The sequence below is a fragment of the Vulpes lagopus genome, chromosome 10 (genome assembly GCF_018345385.1).
Source record: "Vulpes lagopus strain Blue_001 chromosome 10, ASM1834538v1, whole genome shotgun sequence".
NCBI classification, from domain to species: Eukaryota; Metazoa; Chordata; class Mammalia; order Carnivora; family Canidae; genus Vulpes; species Vulpes lagopus.
The window spans coordinates 31,567,464-31,590,569 of NC_054833.1; the positions used below are offsets into that span (position 1 = coordinate 31,567,464).

The 23,106-nt window shown below is 44.6% G+C and overlaps 2 protein-coding genes across 2 annotated transcripts in view; one reads left to right on the forward strand and one right to left on the reverse strand.

Annotated features, from left to right (window-relative positions):
• Positions 1-10,460: 10,460 nt before the first annotated feature.
• On the reverse strand, positions 10,461-12,454 carry LOC121500859 (putative cuticle collagen 91). The gene is made up of 3 exons (XM_041772974.1): positions 12,384-12,454; positions 11,173-11,699; positions 10,461-10,855 (listed from the first exon to the last, which is right to left on the reverse strand). The coding sequence occupies exons 1-3, from the start codon at positions 12,452-12,454 to the stop codon at positions 10,833-10,835; spliced, it is 621 nt and encodes a 206-aa protein (XP_041628908.1). The 3' UTR covers positions 10,461-10,832.
• Positions 12,327-23,106, forward strand: part of ARHGAP32 (Rho GTPase activating protein 32) — a 288,412-nt gene continuing 277,632 nt past the window's right edge. The window contains exon 1 of the mRNA XM_041770213.1: positions 12,327-13,651. The gene's annotated coding sequence lies outside the window, so the exon portion shown is untranslated. The remainder of the gene's footprint in view (positions 13,652-23,106) is intronic.

The following is a 23,106-nucleotide window of genomic DNA, read 5'->3' on the forward strand; positions in this document are numbered from 1 at the left end:
TCCCCGCTCTCTCTCTTCCCCCTCTCCCCCAACCCCCTCTCCCTCTCCCCCCTTATTCAGTTCTTAAACCTGTTAGCTTCAGCCTTCCGGTACTCCTGCAGAAGAGAAACATCTCTGGCATTCCTTGTCCTTCCCTAACAGTTGAGTGAAAGTAGAAGCAGTATAAAAGGTACGTGAAGTCATAATGTTCCCATCGAATCTCAAAACACCAAGTGGAAACTAATTCATTCTTCTGCCTCGGTAGTGGAAGGAGTTGGAAAATATTACTACCGTCCTTGGTGTTTCGGTGTGGGATTGGAGGAGTAGAAGCATTCAGTCACTTCCCCAAGGTTGCTCTGTGAGTCTCCGTGGAACAAAACTTTAGTGACAGCAGCAAATAGCAATTAGAGACCTTCTGCCTCTAGAGATGGGTCTCTCTCTTTGTCTCTCTGTCTCTTCCTCTCTCATGCACACACGTGCACACACACAGTTGTGTAGAAACATGAGTCTTCACCTCTCCTTTGGCTCTGTCTCTTACAGAGTAACCAGGATAGTTTGAGAACACACCTCAGAGACACACTTACTGGGATTAAGAAAATCCTGGATATGTGAATAAAAGAAACTGTATCATCCTGTTGGGATTCGAGGATGTCACACCCGAATCCTGGAGCCCAGCCGTCATAGCTTGCTTGGAAGTGAAATAAAAATCGAGGTCGCAGTAAAATTAATTCAGTGACTCTGCAGTCATCGATAGACTATAAGGTAGATTTATATTTATAGAAAATCAAACAATTATGAAATACAAGAAACAGAATAAAATTAACGAGTATCTGGATCAGATATTGAGGGAGTAAGCTAAGGTGAGCATGTTTCCTCTAATAAACTAAATTTAGGCAGTGATTAGTGCTAGACGGCATTACCTGGGTTTCCAACTGCTCGAGGATTTTATTTATTTATTATTTATTTATTTATGATAGTCACAGAGAGAGAGAGAGAGAGAGGCAGAGACACAGGCAGAGGGAGAAACAGGCTCCATGCACCGGGAGCCTGACGTGGGATTCGATCCCGGGTCTCCAGGATTGCGCCCTGGGTCAAAGGCAGGTGCCAAACCGCTGCGCCACCCAGGGATCCCTGCTCGAGGATTTTAGTCAATTATAAACAGTACGACCATTCTACCAGGATATGCATGAACTTTGGAACTTTCTTGGTTTGATCAGTCAAGACCTGAGCATCAAACCAGTCTTTGAGAGCCTCTCAGGACTTCCCAAGGGAAAATGGGAAATCTGTGTCGGATAGTGTTCCAGGAACATCTCTGCTGGAGGTTCTTGCTTTTTTTTTTTTTTTTTTAAGATATTTATTTATTTATTTATGAGAGACACAGAGAGAGAGGCAGAGACACAGGCAGAGGGAGAAGCAGGCTCCCTGCAGGGAGCCTGATGCAGGACTCGATCCCAGGACCCCAGGATCATGACCCGAGCCAAAGGCAGACGCTCAACCACTGAGCCACCCAGGTGTCCCGGGGTTCTTGCTTTTTTAATGAAACAAAAACCTTTAAGCCAAAGGGCATCGGTTGGTGGGTGTAGAAAGAATTCTGACTCTCCCATTTCCCTGATGGGCACACTTGTTCAGCAAGGGCAGCCCACCAGCTATCACTAATTAGAGCTAAAAACCCTCACAGTGCTAGAACTGTCCAACAATAGGAGAATACTAAAGGAAGTACGGCATGGACCTAAGATCATACAAAAATGACGTAGATACTTATGGACATGAAAAATGAAAAGCCTCTTGAACAAAGCAGATTACACACATTTTTTTCAATACGATCCTGTTTCTGTTGGAAATTTTATGCATCAACATACCTTTTAAGAAAGATGTATAGGAGATACATGCCGGGATATTAACAGTCATAATCTCTAAATTGTAGGATTATTGATTTTTCTGCTTCACTGCCATATCTGATTGCTAAACAATGAGCTTGAATGAGTTTATATGTTTTGAAATTTTTATTTTTTTCGAACATAGAACACTACACATAATGTTTCTGCATTAAAAAGCAAAACAAAACAACTATTTTTATTTAAAATAAGCACAACTGGGCCAAGCTTTCTGCTTCCTAAAGCAAGGAGAGATTCCTGAGCAGCTTCAGAGTTCATCAATCATTCATAGCTCCCATGTTCCAGGTGTCGGGTATAGGAATCCAGGCTAAATAAAGCTGTGTGGCCTCCCAGAGTTCCTCCATAGAGAAGACAGGAAATTTCCATGGTGCCAGGGTGGCGTGTGCGGGGTTTCCAGTGGCATCAGGCCGCAGTAGTTGCTTTCATTTCACTGTGGACACAGAACAGCAGGTTGTTCTTCGAGGTAGAACAGCTCTCAGGTGGCCTCATTGGGTTCCTGCTACAGCTGGCCACTCTGCCCCTTTAAAATTACTCAAGGACACAGTTTCCTAAAAGCATAGTCTGGCTTATAAAAGTAATTTCTTCTTTTTTTCCCCTTAAGATCTTATTTATTCATGAGAGATACACAGAGAGAGAGGGGCAGAGACACAGGCAGAGGGAGAAGCAGGCTCCCTGTGGGGAGCCCCATGTGGGACTCGATCCCAGGACCCCTGGATCACGACCTGAGCCAAAGGCAGATGCTCAGCCCCTGACCCCCCACAGGTGTCCCTGGAAGTAATTTCTGAGAAGCAAAGTCACTCCAGCCTGAAGACCAAGTTTAGAGGTCATGCCTCAGCAGACAAGGGTTTCCATAACACTTTGTCTTTTGTCCCTCTGGGCATCTGGGACCTCTCCTCTCCTTCCTGCAGACACTGTCCCCAACAGAACAAAAAAATCTGTTTGGCCCGTGTGCCTCCTTCCCTCCTGAGCTGAGGCAGAGGGTAGTAACAGCAGCTGCGTGAGTCTGACTTAACGTAAATACTTTATTTACCTTTGTATTTACTGTATGCATCTGTCCAGTGTTTGCACAGCTGTTGGCCGTCTGTGTGCCCGAAGATTAGCCTTTGCCGCCCTGATCTGTCTCAAACGCGGAGCACTGCGCCAGGGATCGGGCTCCTGGCTCACTTTCCTTCACCCAGCCTCCAGCCTGGTACCCGACAGATGAGAACTCAATTAAACAGGATGCTTCTCGGGACGCCTGGGTGGCTCAGTGGTGGAGCATCTGCCTTCCGCCCAGGGTGTGATCCCGGGGTCCTGGGATCGAGTCCCGCATCAGGGTCTCCACAGGGAGCCTGCTTCTCCTTTTGCCTGGGTCTCTGCCTCTCTCTCTCTGTGTCTCTCATGAATAAATAAATAAAATCTTAAAAACAACAACAACAAAAAGGATGCCTCTTAGGGCGAGTTGGTCACTTCCTGAAAGGGATCTTTCTCCCTTGGTCAGAGCAACAGCCGGATGTCCTGGTCTGCTCGGGGGAGACAGGAGGGTTGATTTTGTTTTCATGGCAAAAGGATGCGTTGTTGAATCAAGGGGATGTTGGGGAGGTTTGTTTCTCCCCACCACACTGCACTGGAGGTTTGGGGCAAGTGTAGGTTCTGAAAACTAGGCTGGAAGCAGGGCTGCTGATATGGAATGGGTGGGGATAGAACCTTTGCTGTCTGATGAGGCTTTCTTGCCCATCGACAAAAACTGAGTAAGGACTGGGTACCTGAAATCTCAAGTTTGGCTGATCCATATACCAGAGCTTAGCTTCAGACAAGCGCCTGGATGTGCATTTGGTTTTGCTGCCGCCTTCTTTGTGGGTGTGGGGGAGTCGCGGGCACCTGCACCAGGTCCACTTAGCGGTGGGGGAGATGCAAGAGCACAGGCCGTTGGCTCCCCTCCTGCAGTAGAGGGATGGGAGAGGGTGCAATGTGGCTTTTCTGTTTGGATGGGCTTTCTCCAGCAACGTACAGATATATATATTTTTTAAGATTTTATTTATTTGAGAGAAAGAGAGTGTCTGTGTGTGTGTGTGAGAGAGAGAGCACCAGCGAGAAGAGGGGCAGGGGAGAGGGAGAAGCAGACTCCCCGCTGAGCAGGGACCTGATGTGGGGCTTGATCCCAGGATCCCGGGGTCATGACCCCAGCTAAAGGCAGATGCTTAACCGACTGAGCCACCCAGGAGCCCCAGATAATTTATTCTTCTTTTTTAAAAAATATTTTATTTATTTATTCATGAGACACAGAGAGAAAGAGAGAGAGATGCAGAGACACAGGCAGAGGGAGAAGCAGCTCCATGCAGGAAGCCAGACATGGGACTTGATCCCGGGACTCTGGGGTCACACCTTGGGCCGAAGGCAGGTGCTAAACCGCTGAGCCACCCAGGGATCCCCCAGATAATTTATTCTTAAAGAACATTCTTGCCCAATTTCATATGACCTGGCCAATCAACATACATTTATTTAAAAAGAGATGGCTTTCATGAAAACAAAAAAGATAATAAAGTACCCCCTGAATTTTAGTCAGAACTTGAATCTCTGTGCCTCAGTTTCTCTGAGAGTTAAAACTGCCTCATACCTACTGATAAAGCCTCAGATCTTCTACTGAAAGGTGTTCCACAGGCATAGAAAGCACTGAATTACCTAAACTATAATTTTCTCAGCTGCTTGACCTTTTTCTCTGCTACTGTAGTACTCTTTAATAAAGTATTCTGTAGTCATGAGCAAAATGGCTGCTGTTGCTTTTTGGTTAAAATCCATCAGGAACTAAAGAGAAATACTTTTTAAATTAGATCATGACCCAGAAAAGGAGTGAACTAGTAAGTTTGAGTCTGTTATCAGCTCTGCTTGAGACTGGCCTTTTATACCACTCTGAGGAGCACTGTTGTTTGTTTTCATCATGAAATACATAAGAGAAAAAAATTGAGTGGGGAGCAAGGGAGTAATATTTTGATAGGATAGTTTTATTATTTTGTCTGATATATTACGACCTTGAACCCCCCCCACCCCTCACTATATTCAGGGATTGTCCATACTTAAAGTTAAATACAAAATAACTTCCAAGGCCAGTGCAAGTGATTTAAAAAAATAATAAAACGAAACATTGGATTATCTACTACGGTTCTTCTGAAGTTGCCCAGGAAACCTAGCATCTAAGTTTCAGAATCATAGGTAAATTCTCAGCCAACATGTATTTTGAATACAGCAGGAAAACACAGATGTTTTAGCCCTTCTGAGATGCATTAATTTCTGGAAACTGGAAGCCGTAAAAGACAAAGTCGTGGGAGGGGAATTGCAGGGAGCACCCTGGGAAAGAAGCAGCCCTCAAGTTGAATGACCTCTCTTTGATCTCTTGCTTTCCCAAGTCACTTTCCCATGCACTTCCTCAACACTGGTTTCAGTTCTTTAGATCTAATAAAAGGCTCTGGGGTTGGGAGCATCACCCAGCAGCTGAGCAGAGTGCTGATTCAGGCAAAGCTCTGAGGGAGGGGTAGAGCACTCAATGTGTTTACAGTGAAATGGTGTGTGTGTGTGTGTGTGTGTGTGTGTGTGTGTGTGTGTATGAGAGAGAGAGATTGAGAGAGAGAGAGAGAGTTCTCATGAAGATTAGTAACATCTTAACACCACCCTTACCACTCGCACAACCACCAATAGGAGATTTAGCTTCTTCCAAGCCACCTCAATTAAACATACATTTAAATAAAGCAGTATGTTTGCTGGGGAAATGCAGCTTCAAAGTTCCCTAGACCCGATTTCCCTTCCAAACATTTTGCTGTCCCTCAAGGATCTTGCATATAGAACTGTTATAGCTGCCTCTTTGTTAATTATTTCATGAGCCTCTACATAATTTTGCTTGCTAAGAAGCAGAATTAATACTTTATTCAAAGATTACATTTCATTGTGATTCCTTTCATTTCCTGAACTAAGTTCACATCTGACGATAAAATGGAATCTCTGTGGCTCTAGGTGATGCCAAGTGTAGAGCTCAGATAGTGGGTTGCTTTGGTCCCTCAGAATGTTTTTTTTTCTGATCATTTTAGAAAGCTGAGTGATTTTTTATTTTTTAAAGATTATTTATTCATGGGAGGCACAGAGAGAGAGAGAGAGAGGCAGAGACACAGGCAGAGGGAGAAGCAGGATCCCTGTGGGGAGTTGGATGCGGGACTGGATCCCAGGACCCCAGGATTACCACCTGAGCCGAAGGCAGATGCTCAACCACTGAGCCACCCAGGCTTCCCCTGAGTCATTTTTATGTCTTTAGTTGTATTGCAAAATTAGATTGATTTCTGCCTCATTTTCAAAATATTATGCAAAGAACTTTGGGAAGCATAATAGTCACTGTCAATTTCCAAGTTTCTTTTTTTCCCCACACTTTTTTATAATAATTAAATTGATCTACTTTTATGATATCCAACTGAAGAACAAAGAAATTAAGCAGGCCCATTTCACAGATAGAAACACAGAGATGTTATTAACTTGCTCAAAGTTACAGAGTGGACAAAATAGAAAAATGAGAACAAGAACCAGCATCTGCTAACATGTACCACCTTTCTTTCCAAGATGGTGATTATTTTAGTTGGGAATGAGAAAACATTTCTTGTAACTTGGCTTTAATTTTCTGTGCCTTTAACATATGAAACCTAATTACAAGGTTAGAATACGATTTTGCCTTATAGGCATTAAATTACTCATTTACTATGTATCCCTCACTGCTGAATCTTGATGTTTTCTTAGATTTCCGTTGTAATTTGTTTTGATTTGCTTTGCAGTAAATTGCAAATTATGTAATTTTATAATTTGCAGTTGCCCCCACTGGTAATAAATATGAAGATACATCCATAGCAATAAATAACAGCATAAAATCAGTAAGCATATGGATTCTGTACTCTGACAGTACAGAACTTATTCATTTGTTGGGCAATGTGGATACAGTGGTGAATAAACAGCCCTGACCTCAGGGAGCTTTCATTTTAGTAAGAGAGGCAAATAAACAATCAATTACACCATGTAGGTGATCTATTCTCACACACACACACACACACACACACACACACACACACACAAACAAAAGAGCAGAGTAAGAGGATAGAGAAGGCAAACCCATTTAGATGGTAATTGAAAAGGTTACTTTAAAAAAAGGGAAGTGGCACTTGCTGGTTTAAGAACAGCTGGAGGTTGGCCTCCTAGGGGCCAAGTGAATGTTAAGAAGGCAAGACTGGAAAAAAAAAAAAAAAAAAAAAAAAAAAGAAGGCAAGACTGGTGGGGCACCTGGCTGGTTCAGTCAGTAGAGAATGTGACTCTTGGATCTGGGGCTCTGGGTCTGAGCCCCACGTTGGGTGTAGAGGTTACTTAAAAAAAAGACAAGACTGGAGGGGTGCATAGGTGCTAAAGGGACTTGCAAGGTGAGGGAAGGGCTTTGGTAGTGTGATTAGAATAGAGCACCAGAGTTTCCAGCAAGGCATCTGATATTATCTTACCAATGATTCGAAAAGAAATACTCTGGTTGCTAAGTTGAGACCAGACCGTGTAGGGGAAAGAATGGAAGCAGGAGACCAGTTAGTCACCCAGGAAAGAGATGATGGGGGGCAGATGTGGGTGTCAGTTTAAGAGGGAGGAAAGAGATTGAAATCAGTATGTGCTTTGAAGGTAGAGCTTGGATTTGCTGCTAAAATGGAAGCAGTGTTGAGAGAAAGAGATGTTTTTGACATGAGATGGGAAAGAACTGAAGAAAGCATTTTGAGGGTTTTTTTTTTAAGTAGGCTCTATGCCCAATGTGGGGCTCAGTAGGCTCTATGCCCAATGTGGGGCTCAAACTCATGACCCTGAGATCAGCCAGGCGCCCCGAGTTTTGTTTTTAATAAAAAAATTAAGGGTTCTGGGTGTCTGGGTGGCTCAGTCGGTTAAGCATCTGCTTTTGGATCAGGTCATGATCCCAGGGTCCTGGGATCAAGCTCCACACCTGGCTCCCTGCTCTGTGGGGAACTTGCTTCTCCCTTTCCTGCTCCTATTGCTTGTGCACGCTCTATGATATAAATAAATAAAATCTTTAACAAAATGAAGAGTTCTGTTTTGGACATATACCGTTTGAGATATCCAAACGGAGATGCCTTGTAGGCAGCTGGATATATGAGCCTGGAGTGCTGGGTAGAGGTCAGGGTTAAAGATATACATCACTGTATGGAGGCTATTTAAAGGCAGAGGCTGAAGGAGACTGCCCTGGGAAGCAGTATAAAAAGAATACAAAAGGCCCAAGGTCAGAGCCCTGGGGCAGCCAACATTTAGAATCCTGGAAGAGGAGAAGGACCCAAAGGGAAGAGACAGCAAAGGAGCTACCGTTAGGCCGAATGATTCACAGCAGACACGTAGAGCTAGAGCTGGTGGGAAGGTTCAATGACTGAAAAGCAAAACCTTTGTGGGAGAACAACTCAAAGTCCTAAATTATTGTGATAGAGGCTAATGTGAACCAAATGTGACCAGAAGAGGATGGGAGATGGGAAGTTTAGCATCTCAATGCATGCCCCCAGGGATGTGTCACATCCCAGGGAATAGGACTGCCGACTGCTTTCTAAAACATTGCTCAATAGTAGCTTTCTGTTGCAAAGGGCTCCATGTTTAAGAGAGGCTACTCCATGGCCATCCTTACCAGCTAGGAGAAAGCAACATAGAGAATACATTTTTTTTCAAAAAAATCTATTTTGTTGTCCTGTTTTATAGGGACACTTTATGGAGCTGGCTCCCGGGCCAGGACCAAAAAAAAAAAAAAAAAAAAAAAAAAAAGCAAGGTAATGTCAAATGTCGTTTTGGGAAAATTCTCTGTTAAACGTGGCTCATTTTCAGCAACTCCTATTTCTCAAGGCAGCTGTTGAGCATTCAATTTGGAGATGAATAAGCCTCCCTCTCTCCCTTGCTCAACTCCCAGGATCTCTCTAAACTCAAGGTTAGGTGAGTGTTGCAGTTGCCTGTGTGGCTGCCCTTCTCGCTGGCTCTGTTTGTCTGCACCATGACGCTGCTTCAGTGCCTGGAGGGGACTGCAGGGCAACAGATCAGAGATGCCAGGAGTGAGCCCAGATGCTCCTGCCTGGAGGATGACAGTGCCAGGCTGAGGCCTCCAACAGCTTAAGAGGGAGGGTGGATTTGCCTTGCTTTCTCCTCTCTTGCCCCTCACCTTGGGAATATTCACTCAAACCATAACAAATGCAGCTACTTAACGTTACGTAATAATATTAGCACATTTTACAGCTAGACAGGCTTTTTCTCTTTGAGGGGATGTTGCAGTTTGGGGGGACACATATATTGAATCATGAAGGGTATTATTAGGACAGAGGTAATTGGTTACAAACACTTGAAACACCAAGTTCACATGGCTGCAGAGTTGCCCAGAAATCACAACCTTCGGTTATTCTGCTGGTTTAGTGATAGTAACTATTATTCATAGGATATTTGGATGCTTCTTTCCAAGGAGAGGGAGTGCTGACTCAGAACGAGAGTAAAGATCATCAGCACCCTTGAGCTTGCTCAAACATCTCTGACATTTGGAATACACATATGGAATCCATTTGTTCATTCTCTGAACGAGATACAATAGCAACAGGGGGAAAGTTCCCAAAATGTTTTGAGACTCTGAAGTACAATATCTGTGTCATCCAACGTATGCATAAATCCTAGCTCCTTTCTGTATTGTTCACCTTCTCCATCGGTTGAGCATATAAACCACTTAATAATACTCAGCCACTGCAGGTGAATTTTGGGGTGTGAGGGCAAAACTGTGGGATGTGAGGACATTCAAAAAGAATGCAGAATGTCTTTCTTGTAGTGAGAGTAGGCAAGGGACCAGAGCCTTGGGTAAGTAAAACTTGTTTCCCATGCTGACTTGGTTTAATGTCCGTGCTGGCTACTTGACATCATAGGAAGTTTTGTGTTTAATGCTCACCAATCCTGGGAACAACACAAGTTTCTTTCTTTTCTTTTTTTTTAAATTTTATTTATTCATAGAGACACACACAGAGAGGCAGAGACACACACAGGCAGAGGAAGAAGCAGGCTCCATGCAGGGAGCCCGACGTGGGACTCGATCCAGGGTCTCCAGGATCACGCCCTGGGCTGCAGGCGGCGCTAAACCGCTGCCCCACTGGGGCTGCCCACAACACAAGTTTCTGAATCCCTCTCTGCATACATGTTGCTCTCTCCAGAGTGGGCTCCCTGTGGCCAAAAGGCAAACCCCTGGGACTGTTGCAGTTTGGAGCAAGCAATTTTTAAACTATGGGTTTGCATTAGAATTAAGGCCTCCAGTTTTCATGATTTATCTTGCTGTTTCTCCAGTAGTTAGGAAGCATCCATCAAGACTGTGTGGACCCCAAGTGTACCTGTTTCCAGGAGATGGCTAGGGTACTAGAATATAATTTATTTGAGCTAGGCTTCTTTAAATGTTCTCATCCTGGTTTGTCCCTCTATGCAAATCTTCTCATTCTATCCCTTACCCCGTTCTCTGCTAGCAAATATGCAGAATCTTGGTCTTGAAGGAAACTTTGGTCACTTAAAAAAATATTTTATTTATTAGAGAGAGAGAGAGAGCATGCACAAGTAGGGGGAAGGGCAGAGGAAGGGAGGGGGGAGGACGAGCAGACTCCCCACTGAGCTGGGAGCCCAACTCTCTCTGGGGCTCCATCCCAGGACCCCCTGATCATGACCAAAGCCCAAGTCAGACACGTAATGGCCTGAGCCACCCAGGTGCCCCCAAAGAAACTTTGATTATACTGAAGCAGCCAAGAGTGGGATTATTCAGCGTGTTCACTCCCTGATTTCTCCCCAGGATGTGTTGAAATCGCGTTTCCTAGACATGCCCTTGAAATTCTGCGAAGTGTGGTCAAGGCCACGTTTTCTATTCACTGACACCCACTGACATGACTGAAGGCTGAGCCGACCCGAGTCACTGCAGTGACATTAGACGATGCAGTATTCGGCATCTGCAGGTTTGAAGACGAAGGAGTTAAACTGTGTAGCTTAACCGCCCCCCCCCCCAACATGTAGACACTAAATGAATCAGGAGTGAAAGGCACATTATAAAAGAAAACCACCAAAATAGAACGGTGGAATGTCAAGCTCTACTCCGTTACACAGATGGTTGCTGCAGGTGGAAGTGCTGCTGGGTCTCCGGAGGCCGAACAAAAGGAACCGGGGGGAGAACCGAGGGCAGGGTCCTCCTCGGGCGGGCGGGCTGGGGTGCGGGCCCTGTGAGCTCCCTCACTTTCTCCGAAAACCGCTTTTCAGTGCAGCCACGCACCTGGGGGGCTGCGACTCCCGCACCCTTGCTCGTCCTCTCTGTCCCCGGCCGTGTCCCTTGCAGGCTTCTGGTCCATAACCGGGAACGAAGGAGCCAACGACGGAAGGAACTTGTGGGGCGCAGCGGATGACCCCGCGCGGCCGAGCTGGGGCGCCCGGGCTGCTCCCCCCGCTCCCCGCTCCAGGCCCCGCGCGGGGACCTCGGCGGGGGTCGGCGGGGCGCAGAGGAGCGGCCGCCCAGCCGCGGAGGAGGCGTCTCCCCGGCCCCCCCCGACCCCGCGCCCCCCTGCCGGCGCCCCCGCGCCCCGCGGTGCACGTGCGCTCCCGGACAACAGCAGGCGAGGCCCGGGCGCGCCCCCGCCGCCGCGGCCGCGCGCACGCTCCGCCCTCCCCCCGCGCGTGCTCGTGCCCGCGGCCGCGGCGGGGACGCGCCTCTTCTCCCCGCTGCGGGCGTCGCGGGCGCAGGGGGAGGCGGAGCGGAGGAGGCGGAGGCCGGGCGCGCGGGCGGGGGGCGGGGGGCGGCGCGGGCTGGGCGGGGGCGGCCCGAGGCGAGGGCGTCGGGGTGGGGGGCTCGGGCACCCGGGGCCACTCCGCGGGGGCGGGCGGGCGGGCGCGGCGCGGCCGGGGGGCGGCTCCGGAGCCCGGGTCCCCGCCCCCGGGGCTGAGCGCGCGGCGGGGCGGGATGCGGCGCTGGCGCGGGGGGCGCCCGGCCGAGCCCCCGCGGCTGCCCTCGGCGGCCAGGCGCTAGGCGCGGCGGGCGCGGCGGCGCGGCGGCGAGGAGGAGGAGGAGGAGGAGGAGGAGGAGGGCGCGGGCCCGGCGCCCCGGAGGGCAGACACGGAGCGGCGAGCGGGGCGCAGCGAGGCCGCGGCGGCGCGGCGGGGCCGCGGGGCTCGGTAAGGCGCGGGCCGCGCAGGGCCGGGGGTCGGCGGCGCGGGGGGGGCCGCGGGGCCCGGCCGGCCTTCCTGGAGGAGGTTCCTTCCGCAGCCGGGACCCGGTGGCGCGAGCCCCGGAGAGCAGCTCGGGGACCCCGGCGCGCCCAGCCCCCGCGCGCCCCCGCTCCGTCTGCAGCCCCCGCGGCCGGGGCGGCCGGGCCTGCAGCGCGCGCGAGGCTCGGCGGGCGGGAGCGCGACCCGGGGCGCGGCGGGCGGCGGGGCGGGGGCGGGGCGGGGGCGGGGGCGGGGGCTGGGACCCGGGCGCTGCCCGCCGGCGACCTCGCCGAGCCCGGCTCTGCCCTCAGAGTTTTCCCTCTCCTCGTTGTAATTGGCTGAAGTCGCCGCCGCATATTGCACGATATTGGTGCCTTAGTGCCCCCCCCCGTCCTCCCCTTAACGCCCGGAGCTCCCCGCCGCCCGGTGCTGTCGCCGCCGCCTTTCTCAATTTCGTTGACTCGGGTCGATATTGATGTAAAAGATTCTCGCGAAATAGTATCGTTAGGAAACGGTAGGGAGAGAAAGTCAAACCTGTGTTTTTTTTTTTTTTTTTTTCCTTCTTTTTCTTTCTTTCTTAGCTTTAGCCTACTTCTGGACCCTTTGCAACTTCACCTTCAGTCGCTGACGCCTAAAGGAGGTTGGAGGGGAGAGGGCTCGACCGCAGGGTGCTTGGGATGCGGCTTAATAGTTGTCTTTCAGGAAATAGAATTTGGATAATTGCGATTTTGATCTGCGTGCGGAATTGCAATCTGCTTTTAAAGTGCTTCGGGCGCTGCATGATGCTACATGGGTAGCTGGCAGCTGGGCCACATTGCATTGTTGTCAGCATCTCTTTTATTTTCCATTCTTTCGGAGTTTTGTTTGGCACCGATTTAGACCTTTTTAAGTCAGTGTGAGTGGGAATAACTTCTGATACACTGGTTGCTTCTGGTGAACATTGTCTCTATTCTTATTTCTGTTGGAAGAAGGAAAAGCATATGGTACTAGAGCACAGAGGCTGTGGGAGCCCAGGAAATGTGTCAGTTTGATTCCGCAGTAGGATTTGTTGTAATATTTTTGAGTTGTGATGGTTATGATGCATTAATAGAGTTTTCCTGTTGGTTGTGATGCGGTAATAGAATTTTCCTCCTGGGTAAACTGCAGTCCAACTCAGAATCTTGATATTTGCTCCTTGCACTCAAGAGTTGAAGGAAATTGTAGCTTAATTGCTGCTCCAACATGACCTCAAAGTTTTTCAAGTACTCATTGGCATAAATTCTTTTTAATAGGGCTATTTGTGAAGATGAGGGACTACGGTGTTCCGATTTCCATTCTCAGGAAAATCTGGAGTCTACTTCCTTCCCCAAATTGGATGTGTGGTGATGCTTTATAGGACACGTCTCTAGAATGGTGCCACTTTGGAACTGTGCTCAAGCCAGTCATCTTCATACCGTGGTCTCTATAGCAGTCCATGGACTAAAGCAGCACTTTGGACAGAGACTTGTCCAGCCATAGCTGGCGTCCAACCCGGTGTACTGCCTGGTGGTGCACGTTGAGGTGGGCGATAAAGTGTAAGTGGGCCACAGAGGAAATGTTAGTTGGAAGAACCTTCCCTGGTTATGTAACTGTTTTGTTTTCTAGGGAGTGACTAGGAAGCAGTCGGGCAGGTTCAACTGTCATTAGTCTTTGATGTTGGTTTAAATTCCAGTAGTTCTGTTCCTTTTATTTTCTTTGCCCAGCCTCCACATCATTTTCCAGTCGTCAGCTGGGTGAGACACTTTAATGGCAATACATTCATCTCCACCTCCCATTCTCTTTCTCTTATTTTCTCTTTAGATGTCTTATTCAGCAGTGTTTTCCCTTTCCAGGCCAGGCCTGGGTATATTGTCTGCACAGGGTATATAGATTCACTGTTAACTATAAATGCGTTTAATAAATGTCAAGGAATAGCACCTGTTTTCTTCAGAAGCTTGTGGTAGCAGAAGAAAAGTGGAACAAAATGAACTAAACATTGTTTTTATTTTTATTTTTTTAAGATTTTATTTATTCATGAGAGACACAGAGAGAGAGAGAGAGGCAGAGACACAGAGGAGAAGCAGGCTCCATGCAGGGAGCCCGATGTGGGACTCCATCCCGGGTCTCCAGGATCACGCCTTGGGCTGAAGGCGGTGCTAAACCGCTGAGCCACCCGGGCTGCCCCAGAACTAAACATTGTTCAATGTATTTTAAAGATTGTGTTATCTTGTATTTATAGATAATGGCTAATATTCTTCAGCATTTTTAGGATTTAACCTGTTAATTAGTGAAATCTGATGTCCATGGAAGTAGTTAAGAGGGCAGGACTTGAAACCAGGTCACGGGTGCAGTTTTGCCATTTAGTAGCTTGTTTGGCATGGTCCCTTTTTTGGGCAGGTAATTTATGTTTCTGAGCTTGTTTTCCTTATGTACAAAACAGATGAGAAGGCTTGCATTGTCTTCCTTGACAAAGTTGTTGTGAAGGATGAGATGAGAGAAAGGATGTGAGAATGCCGTGTAAAAATTTTTATACATGTAAGGTATCACTTTTTACATATAAATTTAGTATTTTTGTTTTAAATATTTTAACATCAAATTTTTTTTAAAGATTTTATTTATTTATTCATGAGAGACACACAGAGAGAGAGAGAGGCAGAGACACAGGCAGAGGGAGAAGCAGGCTTCATGCAGGGAGCCCCACATGGGACTCAATCTCAGGTCTCCAGGATTAGGCCCTGGGCTGAAGGCCGTGCTGAGCCACCCGAGCTGCCCCTTAACATCAATTTTTAAAAATGCACATAAGGAATGAGAATGTGTTAGAGCTCTTCCACTTCCCCCCAGTTTTTTTTTTTCCCCACTTCCAAAATTTTGTGATTCTTTCTCATTCTTAGGAAATCCTTATGTAGTGCCTAGAGTTTTGGATTCTTTGGAATTTTGATTATTCTGAGACAGATGTCAAGCTTATTGAGACTTTGAGCTTCTTTAAAGTACCACTTTAAAATATTAAAGGAGGGGCCCCTGGGTGGCTCAGTCAGTTAGGCGGCTGGCTCTTGATTTCAGCTCAGGTCATGGTCTCAGGGTCCTGGGATCCAGCCCTGTGTTGGGCTCCACAGGGAGTCTGTTTGAGGATTCTCTCTCTCTCTCTCTCTCTCTCTCTCTCTCTCTCTGTCTTCCCCAACCCTCCTTCCTGTCTCTCCCTGCTAGTGTGGCTCTCTAAAATAAATAAATCTTTCAAAACCCCAAATCAAAGGAGGTTATAAGCCAGGGTTTGTGAGAAGCACTGTTGAGTAAAAAAATACTTTATATTTGTCTGCATTATTTAGTATAGAAGTTGGCAGAATTTACTCTGTAGGCCAAATGTGGCCACAGCCTGTTTTTTTGTATGGCCTACGAACTAAGAATGATTTAGAAAATTTTAAATGATGGGGGAAAAAAAAGAACATTTCATAGCATGCACAAGTTATATAAAATTCAAATATCAGTGCCCATAAATAAAGTTTTACTGGAACACAGTCATGCTCATTTGTTTCTGTATTGTCTATGGCTATGTTGGCAGTACAACAGCAGAGTTCTTGCAGCAGAGACGTGGCCTGCAGAGCTTAAAATATTTATGATCTGGCCCTTTACAGAAAAGGTTTGCCAACCTTTGATTTAGGACTTAAATTTTTTTGCTTTACTGAGCACAGGCCTTATTTCCTGTCATAGCATTTTAGTGGCTAAGACCCCTGGAAAGGTGCTCATTTGTGCTTTGGAGCCACATAGACTTATGTTCGAATGCCAGCTGTGATATTTATAAACTTTGATCCTGGACAAATTAATTAACATCTTGATACGTCAGGTATCTCCTTGATTGAGAATAACGGGAGAATCTGCCTTAGACATTGTAGTGATGATTAAATGAAATTTGTAGTGATGATTAAATGAAATGATACTTGTCAATGCTTAACACGATATATAGTAAGCACTCAGTGAGTCATAGATGATGATTATAATGATGATGATTATGCCTAAAATATTGTAGGTCACCCTTGCCCCTGTATTACAGAGTTGTTTTCTTTAGTGGTATGTTACTTGTTACTGAATTTTCTCCTTTAGTGAAAACATTAGTTAATAGCTGATAATTGGAATAACTTGAGAGATTTCCCATAAATTGTACTTTATTTTTATTAATCACTTATTTATTTATGTATTTTTAAAGATTTTATTTATTTATTCATGAGAGACACACACAGAGAGAGGCAGAAACACAGGCAGAGACACAGGCAGAGAGAGAAGCAGGCTCCACGCAGGGAGCCTGATGTGGGACTCCATTCTGGGTCTCCAGGGTTGCTCCCTGGGCTGAAGGCAGGTGCTAAACTGCTGAGCCACCCAGGCATCCCAATAACTTGCTTATTTAGATGATAAAGAATGGTTGGAAGGAAAATTCTGCTCTGTTTTGGAGATCCTGGCTCTTAACCACTCCCTGGTACTGTTCTAAGTTTGCAAACCGAATTTAAATATCACTTCTAATTTGGTGCTGGTATTTTTTTTTGAGAAAGATATGTGAGAAGAACCTATTTTAATGAGGCCAGGGTGTTAGATAATTTTCCTTACATGTGTATGAGACTCTGAGTTTCCCTTATGATTTGCATTAGCATCTCCAGAACATCCTCTTCAGAGTTGAAACAATAAAACTATTTTTTTCTAAAGGTAGACCTACTTTACTCTCTAGAGGCTTTGATACTAAGCTGCTTTTTGAAGTATTTGGTTTAAATTATCTTACAATTGAGAAATTGGATGTGCTTCTCAACTTCAAGTACTGGTTTATTTAACATGAATACCAAATTAAAAGTGTACAAATAAAGGTCATTGTTCTAACTGAGTTAAACAAAACAGAATTGGGGTCATTGTGGCTCTTGCATTCCTGCAAATCATGCAGTTTCTGCCTTGGATGATGCTTGAGTGCAGTGGGATGATCCAAGGGAGATAAGGGAGGACGTGAATGTTCCTGCCCTGTCCTTGGTAGAACAGGGGGAAAGAAGCAAAAGGGCCCTCCAGTAAAAACAGAACAGCAGTATCCGGAGAACTGAAGTGTAGGCTTCTAATTGTAGCACCTCAAAAAAAAGTAGAGGCCTAAAGAAGACTCAGTGTCCTGAGGAGACAGTATTTACTCTTGAGGTTAAAACAAACACACAAAAGCAACCAGAGATTATCTAGAGAAGTGTAGTTTGAGAGTGAACATTCCCCAAGGTAGTAAAATACAGAGATTTAGTAAAATAGATGTTTACAATTTCACAGTAAACCTGGACAAGAAGGTCTTCCATGGTATTGAAAAGAGATTGTTTTAGGGCAGTTAAAAGGAAATGAGATATGAGGTGTTTGGTTTAATTAATTACTTTTTAAAAGAAGATTTTATTTACTTACTCATGGGAAACACAGAGTGGGGCAGAGACACAGGCAGAGGGAGAAGCAGGCTCCATGCAGGGAGCCTGATGTGGGACTCGATCCCGGGACACCAGGATCATGCCCTGAGTGGAAGGCAGATGCTCAACCACTGAACAACCCAGGTGCCTCTTTGTTTATTTTCTTATAACAAATACATGAACCAGGAATGCTCAGAGTGGAAGTAGAATTCTGGTTTTCAGAGAGATCTTATTGCTTGTCTTACAGTCATTTATCCATTTACTACCTTATTATTTTTTTTTTTTAGATTTTATTTATTTATTTATTCATGAGAGACACACAGAGAGGCAGAGACACAGGCAGAAGGAGAAGCAGGCCCCCTGCAGGGAGCCCGATGTGGGACTGGATCCCAGGACTCCAGGATCACACCCTGAGCCAAAGGCAGCCGCCAAACCGCTGAACCACCCAGGCGTCCCTACTACCTTATTTTGTACTGTGGACTATAATGTACATTAATACTGGAGGTTAGGGAGATGGAAAGCATTGAGAGGAAAAGCATGCGTGACGTATGCATTATGAAGTGTTCCAATATGTTTGCATCGTCTCTATCAGAAAAAAAGCAGTGTATTCTGTGTAAGAATTCTAAAGTAGATATTCCATTTCTTTGCCTTTATTTATTTATTTATTTTCATTTCTTTGCCTTCAAATAGTAAAATCTTCATTATTTAGGGTTCAATCTTATAATCTTGGACAAGGCTTAATCATGACTTCATTGTTTTTATTTCCTTGTGTGTAGGAAGGAGAACCTGACAGTCCTTAGTAGTTGCTGTATGTCCAGTGGTCTTCCAGATTCAGTAGCAGTACTGGCTCCAGTAGGATGAGGGAAACCATATCTTTTATCACTGAACTGAAAAGTATCCTTTGAGTACATACTATGTATTTTGCACCATGTGAGATTCAGTGGAGAATAGATATTAAAAAAAGATGGCATTGAGTCCGTACTCTCAGGAAGTGTTGATTTCATTGGGAAGATAACTCTATTATGAAAAAGAATGTTATAAAAGAGTAGGCAAGAGGATAGTGGGATGATCCTTGATGTGTCAGTTTGAGGACTTGGAATGTACTGCTGGAGAGGATACTTTGTGGCCTTTGAACATTTGTAAAATGAGCCTGGTAGTCTCCATCTAGCTCTGAAATTTGGTTGTATTTTCTCTAACAGAACAGCCGCTCTCTGAATCAGCCTGTCAGGGACAGCCCATATGAACTGTTCAATCCAGGCCAGATTTTTACACTCATTCTGTGTAATAGCTTGATTTACTAGAAACTGAGAAAGGGTTATTTAAATTTCCTGGAAATGCATTCAAGGGACAGCGTTTCTCCTGAAAAGTCAGGCATCTGAGAAGTGGTGAGACATGTGTCCTTGCTTCTGAAGTAGTAAGTTTGTGCCTCGGATATTATTCATTTTTGCTTTTTTTTAAGGCCTTCACTTTTGCAGTTATTTTCTTTTTTCTTTTTCTTTTTCCTTTTTTTCTTTTAAAGATTTTATTTATTTACGAGACACACACACACACACACACATATACACACACACACAGAGAGAGAGAGAGAGAGAGAGAGAGAGAGAGGCAGAGACACAGGCAGACAGAGAAGCAGGCTCCTGGGACTCGATCCTGGGTCTCCAGGGTCACACCCTGGGCCGAAGGCAGGTGCATAACCACTGAGCCACCCAGGTGTCCCTGCAGTTATTTTCTTCTGTAGATTATCATTCTCTTAGTGGATTATCTCTTTTTGTATGCTGACATGCCTTATATTACTTGCAGCCGTGATGATTAATCATTCACTGAATGCTGTTCTTGCACCTTCCTTTCAGTAATAGGACCTCACATTTTATGTGGGGACATGGTGCCCAACTAGACTGCATTTCCTTGTCTTTCTCGTACAGCTAGGTGTGGCCATGTGATGAAATTTTGGCTAAGTAGATGTGACCGGAAGTGATGTGTATGATTTCTGGGTCATGGCCTTAGCAAAGAAGCTAGTTCTTTTCTATTCCTTTTTCCCCTTTTTGCTGAGGACACTGTAGTGCTGGTGCACATTATTCAGCCTTATAGGTGAGAGCAACGTTTTAGTAGGAGAAGGGTTCATAAGATGGATCCTTGGGTGACCTTGTGGAGCAGAGCCACCTACCTACTAGCCATGAACTGCTCATTTATCTTCAGATGGTTAAGTGAGAGAGGAATAAAATTCTTTCTTGCTTGAGTCACTAGTATCTTAACCAAATAAATACTTTTTCTTAAATCACCCTTTCCTGCAGCTTATGACTTCCTTCAGCTGTTGCCCATTTTTTAAAAAAGATTTTATTTATTTATTTATGAGAAATCCAGAGAGAGAGGCAGAGACACCAGTAGAGGAAGAAGCTGGCTCCCTGCAGGGAGCCCAATGCAGGACTCAGTCCCAGGACCCTGGGATCACGACCTGAGCCAAAGGCAGATGCTCAACCACTGAGCCACCCAGGTGCATCAGTTGCCCAATTTCTTTGATCCCTATGCAGCAACAGTTGTTTATATTTGCTATGTCTACTTCCTCACCACTCATTCTCTTTTATAGCCTGATTCATTTGAGCTCTTCTTGTTCTAGCACTCTACTGAAATTGGTTTTCCCCCCAGGTTTATTGAGAAATAATGGACATCACTGTATAAATTAAACGTATACCATGATGTTTTAATTTACATATGTTGTGAAATGATTGCCATAAGGGGATTAGCTAACATTCATCTTCTCTTAGAGTGAAAAGAAAAAAGTTCTCCTTGTAATGAGAACTCTTCGGAATTACTATCTTAGCACCTTTCCTATGTATCCTATAGCAGTGTTAGCTTTCTTCATCATGTTGTACACAACATCCTAGGACTTACTTATCTTATAACTGGAAGTTCATACCTTTTGAGCATCTTCTTCCAATTTCCCCTTCTCCTCATTCCCACCTCCAGTAATCAAAAGTCTTCTCTCATTTCCTGTGAATTTCGGGGTTTTTAAATGTAATCTAATTTTTCTAAGATTCTTGCATGTAAGTAAAATCATAGAGTATTTGTCTTTCTCTGACTTAATTCACTTAGCATAATGCCCTCAAGTTCTATCTATGTTGTTGCCACTGGTAGACTTTCTTGTTTTTAAATGGCTGAATAAAAAAAAAAAAAAAAAAAAAATAAATAAATAAATGGCTGAATAATACTGCATTGTATATATGTACCACAGCTTTCTCATCCATTCGTCTATTGATGGACACTTTAAGTTGTTTCCATGTCTTGGCTATTGTAAATAATGCTCCACTGAATGTGGGGGTGCAGTATATTTTCCAGCCAGTGTTTTTACCACCTCTGGATCTGTTCCCGGTAGTGGAATTGCTGGATCATATCGGTGCTATTTTTATTTTTTTGAGGATCCTCCATACTGGTTTTCATAATGGCTGTACCAGTTTGTGGTCCCACCAAGAGTGTACACAAGGGTTCCCTTTTCTCCACATCCATGCCAGCATTTGTTATCTCATCTTTTTGGTGATGGCTCGAACAGGTGTGAGGTGAGTTCTTGTGTATGTGTGGTTTTAATTTGCATTTCTCTAATGACTACTGATGTTGAACATCTGTTCATATATGTTCTTTGGAGAAATGTCTGTTCACGGACTTTGTCCATATTTTAACTGGGTTGGTAATTTATTTATTTACTTATTGAGGTAAGAGTTCTTTATATGTTTTGGATATTATCCCCTTATCAGGTACTTTTTAAGTATATTTTTCCATTCGGTACATTGTCTTCCCTTTGATGGTTTCTTTGCTGTCTAGGAGCTTTAATTTGTTGTTGTTCACTTGTTTTTGATTTTGTTGCGTGTGCTTTGGTGACCATGATGGCTGTAGCTTTATTGTATAGCTTGAAAAGGAAGTGTGATGCCTCCCTTTTTGTTCTTCCATAGGATTTCTTTTGTCAATTTGGGATCTTTTGTGGTCTCATATAAATTTCAGGAGTATTTTATCTACTACTGTAAAACATGCCTTTGGATCCTTGATAGGGATTGCATCGGATCTAAAAATGGCTTTTGGTAATACTGGTATTTTTACAGTATAATTCTTCCAGCCCATGGACCTAGGCTAACTTTCCAATTATTTGTGTTTTCGATTTCTTTCTTTCTTAATTTTTAAAAAATTTCTTGTGTGTCTTCGATTTCTTTCAACAATGTCTTACAGTTTTCAGTGTAGAGATCTTCACCTTCTTAGTTAAATTTGTGTGCAAGTATTTTGTTTTTTATGTTATTGTAGGTGGAATTGATCTCTTTATTTCTCTGTCAGAGATTTTGTTATTGTTACTGTATAGAAACGCTACTGATTTCTGTATAACGATTTTGTGTCCTGCACCTTTACTGAATTAATTGATTAAAAGATCTAACAGTTAAGTCTTTAGGATTTTCTAAATATAAAATCATGTCATATATATATATATTTTAAATTTTATTTATTTATTCATGATAGTCACACAGAGAGAGAGAGAGGCAGAGACACAGGCAGAGGGAGAAGCAGGCTCCATATAGGGAGCCTGACGTGGGATTCGATCCCGGGTCTCCACGATCGCGCCCTGGGCCAAAGGCAGGCGCTAAACCGCTGCGCCACCCAGGGATCCCAAAATCATGTCATTTATAGATAGAGAAAACTTTACTTCTTCTTTCCAATTCTGATACCTGACCTGATACCTTTCTTTTTCTTGCTTGATTACTCTAGCTCAGACTTCCAGTACTATGTCGAATAGGAGCAGTGAGAGTGGATACCCTGGTCTTGTTCCTAATCTTAGAGGAAATGCTTTCATACTTTCACCATTGAACGTGATGCTAGCCGTGGGCTTGTTATATATGGCCTATATTATGTTGAGGTATGCTTCTTCTGTGCCTAATTTCTTAAGACTTTTTATCATGAATGGATGTCGAATTTTCTCAATTGCTTTTTCTGTATCTGTTAAGATGGTCATGTTCTTTTTTTCCCCATTCTTTTAATGTGATGTAACTCATTGATTGATTTGTGTATAGTGAACCATCCTTGCATCCCAAGGATATATCCCACGTGATCATGGTGAATAATCTTTTCAATGTGCTGCTGAATTCAGTTTGCATTTTATTAAGAATTTTTGCATCCATATTCATCTAGGAATATTGGCCTGTAATTCTTTTTCTTTTCTAGTAGTGTCCTTTTCTGTTTTTTTTTTTTTTTTTTAAGATTTTTATTTATTCATGAGAGACAGAGAGAGTGAGAGAGAATGAGAGAGAGAGAAGCAGAGACACAGGCAGAGGGAGAAGCAGGCTCCATGCAGGGAGCCTGACGTGGGACTCAGTCTCGGGTCTCCAGGATCACGCCCTGGGCCGAAGGCGGCACTGAACCGCTGAGCCACCCGGGCTGCCCCTTTTCTGGTTTTGGTATCAGGATCATGCTGACCTTGTAAAATGAGTTTGGGAGTATTCCCTTCTTTTCAATTATTTGGAAGAGTTTGAGATGGATTGATATTAATTCTTCTTTTGGGTTAAATTCACCAGCCCTTTGCTGCTGGGCCTGCCTTCATCAGATTTTTGATTTAGTCTCCTTATTAGTAATAGGTCTGT